This window comes from Lissotriton vulgaris, chromosome 6 (genome assembly GCF_964263255.1).
Source record: "Lissotriton vulgaris chromosome 6, aLisVul1.2, whole genome shotgun sequence".
NCBI classification, from domain to species: domain Eukaryota; kingdom Metazoa; phylum Chordata; class Amphibia; order Caudata; family Salamandridae; genus Lissotriton; species Lissotriton vulgaris.
In genome coordinates, this window is record NC_141694.1 from 1,167,246,716 (window position 1) to 1,167,252,268 (window position 5,553).

At 40.4% G+C, this 5,553-nt stretch overlaps 1 protein-coding gene across 1 annotated transcript; it reads right to left on the reverse strand.

Annotated features, from left to right (window-relative positions):
- Window positions 1-1,287: 1,287 nt before the first annotated feature.
- On the reverse strand, window positions 1,288-2,062 carry LOC147708580 (nascent polypeptide-associated complex subunit alpha). Its single transcript, XM_086927253.1, has one exon. The coding sequence runs from the start codon at window positions 2,033-2,035 to the stop codon at window positions 1,391-1,393; it is 645 nt and encodes a 214-aa protein (XP_086783379.1). The 5' UTR covers window positions 2,036-2,062; the 3' UTR covers window positions 1,288-1,390.
- Between the last annotated feature and the right edge of the window lie 3,491 nt (window positions 2,063-5,553).

Genomic DNA, 5,553 nt, shown 5'->3' on the forward strand with positions numbered 1-5,553 from the left:
TCAGTTGTGCTGATTACTTTCACCAAGATGCAGAGAGTAGAGAGATGGGCGTTTTCAATAAAAGGTATTATTTATTGAACAGTCTTTCTTCTCATGCAAGAGAAATGAATTGCCACAATTGCAAGACATGTTATTATAAAAAGTGCGTACAGTAAAATGAGGATTGCGAAATAGTACTGTAAAAGCATTGATATGGTTTCTTAGCCATACAATGGTTAGAATGAATAAAATATATACATTCATATATACATTTAGTTAACGTACTCAACTGGTGCTTCTAACTACGCCTACCCCAGTGTACCTGACATAAGCCTAATACTTGGTAGGGAGTAAGTAAAAGTAGCAGTTTAAGTTAAGTTGGTTTTGCCAAGGTTTGCTTCAAGAATTCTCTCTAAGGGTTTAGTCAACACCATACCTCTGGAATAGAATGTTGGAGATCTTGTATCTCCTTTCAGGGCTCGATATCCCAGTTACTCGCAAGAGTAGGCTGGAAACGCCGGAGCTGGATTTTCTCGGCAGGAGAAAAGACAGCGTCTCTCTCAGCGCGTCAAGGAGGAGGAGGGGCAGCGTCCGTGGGCTGCTTGCATCTGCTGGGCTCTGCAAGGGACTGCTGTTCTGCTCCTGTATTCACCACACCATCACTATCATCGATGTCATCGCGTTTGCTTAAGGCAATGTTGGTAATATTTATACCTGAAAGGTGCCTGGTTTGACGTAAGTTTTTGGACATAAGACGTCAATAAAGATGTCACCAGGAAGGGATCGTCCTTTCAGTGCTCATTAGAGTTCTATTACTAATCAAAACATAGCAAGCGGGGCTTTCCCAGGTTGCTGAGTTTTATCTTGTTGAAGAACTCGGAGTGTAATCTAGGAATCTAAGATAGTGGCTTCTGCTGTGTCATCTACTGTAATGAGCTGCAGAGGCGAGTTTCAGAAATATGGCTGAAAATATGGCTCTGATCGTTTATGCCATTATAGGGGAATGAGTGGATTATAGCCGTATAGGGGCATAAGGTCACAGTATTGATCGGGGTCCTAGATTAGAGCGCGACACCCACTCCACGAATTTATGTCCATCAAATTACTAAAAACTAAAGCAATAAGATGCATGTGTAACATTACCCACCCCAAAATACATATTTGCATTTGAAATGGCGTATTTGAAAAATACATGGAAATACAGGTACTGTACGTCTTCTAAGCATAGAAATCATTCAAAATTATAGCATATGTAATCAGTGAACGATTTTGCGAAAAAAAATTACACATGAAATATCTCTTTTTTTCTTTTCACCAACAATAAGCCACAACTTTATTAAATCCATAGAAATAGTACAAATTCAGCTTCATCCACGCTCCAGCAGCTCAAAAAAAAATATATCACTCTATTTTACATTGTCAATTCCATAATGGCATTCACTATGTCGTTACTGTTATTCTTAAGTGCACGGACAGCCTTCGCCCTCGAGACATTCGCTTGGGACATCACTAGTTCAATGTCTTTAACCTCCACGCCAGCCTCATCGACCTCCTCTTCTTCGCTTTCTTCCTGTACCGTCGGTGTATGCGTGTTTTCCCGAATGTTCGAGACAGCTTCTTCTTGCACCTTGAATTTCTCTGCAGCTGCAAGCTGTGCCTGTTGTGACAGATCTTCAATTTTGGCTTCCCCAAATACTATGTATGTGTCAGATGCCGGACTCTTGTACACATCTGGTTTTGTGATGACGAAAAGGATGTTATTTGATTTTCTGATGGTGACTCTGGTTACTCCGGTTACCTGGCGAAGCCCCAGTTTGGACATGGTCTTCCTCGCTTTCTTTTCGCTCCTGCTCTGTTTTGCTTTGCTGACTGGTTCTTCATCTATTTCGGCTGCTGCTGCAAGTTGGGCTTGCTGCGTTGCTGTGATTGAATCTTGCTCTTCAAGCTCTGGTACAGATTCATCGCTGTCCGATTCTGTCCCTGACCCTGTCTCAACCTGCGGCTGATGCAGTTCCTGCTCCGTGGCAGGTACGGTTTCCGTGGCTTCACCAGGCATTTTGTGTGAGGACCTCAGATCCAAGATGGCTGATTCTTCAGACACATGAAATATCTCTTTATACAGAAAAGAAGTGCGAGATAATTTCATCACAAATAAATGCATTTGCTGTAACATGTGCTAGAGGCTGATGTAAAGTTATTATGTCTCTAGATTTACCTAAAAATAGAAGTTCTGTTCCTTATGAATAGTTTTACTTTAAGCAAAGGCTTCCGTGCCAGAAAAAAAGGTAAATATTTTGAAAAAATATTCAATTAAAAAAAAACTTTTCATGGTGAACGGGGGAATAGAGTTCCAACGCTTTTCAGTAGTTTTTGTTGATCAAAACTGAAGGCCGAATTCACAGTTCATGTGAACGCTGTGTGTCGGAATGCTTTTCAAAAATGATTGTTTCTGTTCAGGGGAGAACATCATATCAGACATGCTCTCAAAGAATTGGTCTACAAAATCAGGTGACAGTTCGACCAAGTTTGATAGTGCTGTAACTTGGCAGGTGTGCGAATGATTGCTGTCATCAAAGTCTGGATCAGCAATGCTCACAGAAGGTCGTACCTGGGTGATGTTGCTTTTATTCTTGCTCCACTGTCACCACCTAGTCGTAGCACAGGAGTCTCAATGAATGCCGTCATCAGGATTGGTAGCCGCTGGGGACAACACAATGCGTGAGCGGTTACAGGACTTAGCAAAGTATCGATATCCATTGGTACTGCTGATGGAAGTGCAAGACAGGTGTCCAACACACATTCATCTCCGCATAGCATACATCGAAGCACAGGTAAGATGCAGGTCTGCCATATAGGTCTGAATGAAAGAAACCAGGTCATGTTCAGATCTCTCAGCCTGGCCAATACAAGGACTCTAGTTATTCGGTCCCGGTAGCGTATTGCTAGGATCGTTTCTTCCATCCCTGCCAGAGTCATGTCTGTATTTTGGCTTGTCATATCGGAGCAGGAGGGTCAAAAATAAAATGCCTGCTACAAGTCCCAAAATCAGGGGTATGCCGCAAAAGACTGAATGGACAAAATTGGGAATGATTCCCAGAATTGCTTTGAATGGTGTTAACAGTCCCGAAAAAATGGTCTTAAATACGCCTGGGATGCCTATGGCACTTGGCATATTTAGAATTTGGCTAAGCATTTCTGTGAAATGCACGGGGCAATTTGTTGATAAAAGGTCATGAATCTCCGATGCTGTCCTTGCAACTTGGAGATCATACGTCTCTTTTGATGACGTGATGGGCACTGTTGTCTGCAAAAGCACAGACTTCATTCTGCTTAAAGTTTCAATTCGTATAGAAGAGACATTCAAACGAGGCCATATGGGAGTCTCGGAGTCTCCAGGGCCGTTTGGAAACAATGCTTGCATACAGCATTTGACCATGGAAGTTACTTGAACGAGATATGCTTTCCCTGGCAAAAGGCCACAACAGCTGTGATCCGTTATTAGAATGTAACTCCCGTTCGAGAGTTGCATAAAGAAAGGCTCTATCTGCGTTGCAGGTGTGACATGTTGGTGGCATGAAAGGTTGTTTGAATTTCCTTCACAGGCCCCGTGTAAATTAATACCCTGGCACAAAAGTATACCGCTTAGTGAATGTTTGCAGTTTTCACCACTAAGAAATACATTTTTGTTGCTGTCACTATAGCATGTGTGTGTGTATGGTAATTTATATGCTGACTTAATGTACCCTTTACCCAAACGTTCATACTGGCCAGTCGGTATGTATTCAAGGCAATTTTTAAATCGGAAAGTTGTTATCGGAATTGTGATAATCCTGTGTATTATCCATTCAATGACAGGACTTTCTGACATTGTCAATGGTAATCTCTCAAGTTTTTCGATGCTCAGGATTATATAGTCTGCTCCTTTCCGTGCCAAGCTGAATTTTGTTTATCAGTAAGGTTAAAGATGGAAAACAATGACGTTGTGTTGGTTAAACGCCATGGCACGTAGCCTGAACAAAGATTTTGCAGCGTCCAGCCTAACTGTACATTAGAACGCAATTGTGACTGGCCATGCTGTAACATTAGCAAGTCTTTGTCTATTATATCTATGGCAGATGATACAATACTGTCCAGTGAATATATTCTGGAAGACAGAATCATTAACCCATTGTCCACAACAGAAAGTGATTTTTCCAAATGAATACGATCAATTTCTTGTATTTTTTCAGCTGTTTCAATTTGTGTTACTTTCCAAGCCTCGTTGTAAGCCGCATATATACTGGTCGCTATAAAACGCTTTTGACGCTGTTTGCGTGGTCCCAGAATGAAATCGCGCAAATCAGCACCATCTTTAAGTAAACATAAAAGTTGCTTAATTTCTGCCAGTGTGGATGATTCTAGCCATTCAAGGCACAGCTTCCCTACACTGTATGTTGTTACTATCCCTGGATGTTGTCTCTGGGAGTATCTAGGGTCTGATCTGGTCAATGTTAACCCCTATGTTTTGTTCAGGAATCTATCTTGACAGGTATTCGTGTCAATAGGCCAGATTAACCACTTTTTCCAATCTGGATGTGTTCTGTTTAGATGTAAAATTTTAGATTTCAATATCTGTAGTTGCATTATCAAGTATTGGCTTTGGAATAGACGGTTTGTTAAGGACTTTAATCTTAGCTAGGCCAAGACAGGTTGTTTGGTGAATTGTGTCATTTAAGAACATTATTTGTTCTGGGGTCATGCAGGCTCGAAATAATGCTTGTAGGCCTTGTACCTGCCAATCTTTTGTACCCCAGATGGTTTTTGTTTAAATGTTATTTTTCCAAAAATCAAAACCAAATGTCATCATTTTCTCATAAAATTCTTCTGAATATATTAATTTAGTATTTGTCAGCATAGTTTTCAACCCTGTTTTATCTAACAGTTTATAATAATACGTTTCTGCATCACTGGTGTTAAACCCTGAGAAGTATTGAAATTTCTCATAGAATGTTTTCAAACTGCTTTTAGATGGAGTAGCACAATGTTCCCATTGGTTATATATAAAAACATTTTTAGGTTGTGCAGATTTATGCAAGTAATGGTCACCGTAATGTGAGAAGCAGTACATCTGTTCATAATTAGACAAACCTTGTAAATAATCATGTTCTGTAAATCTAGCTGACAACACTAAATCAGACATCATATTATTAATACTTTCAAAATCCCAATCATCAGAAAATGTACTTGGTTTAACAAAGTCACTTAAGGAAACCTTGAACTGGTGAGGATATTTCAGGATATCGACCGGACCATATATTTCAAAGTCAGTTTTGTCCCATACTACCCCCCGGGTATTGGAATGGCTGTGACATTTACTGTTGATAGTTCTCTTTTCTTCATGTGAGATGATCTGTGTGGTTTGAGGACTAAGTTGATGTTCTGACTTGCTGTGTCCATTGAACTGTATTTTCCCTCAATGAATTTTCCCAAACAAAGTACCATGATGAGCCAAAGCAGGGGGAAACATACACCTAGTCCAAACCAGAACTCTAACCATGGAGAGATAAGGTACATTTCCTTGAGTTGATGAAAGAG

What these genes read in the sequence shown, in the direction of transcription:
- LOC147708580 (XM_086927253.1), bottom strand. Translation starts at nt 2,035, where the DNA reads ATGCCTGGTGAAGCCACGGAAACCGTACCTGCCACGGAGCAGGAACTG.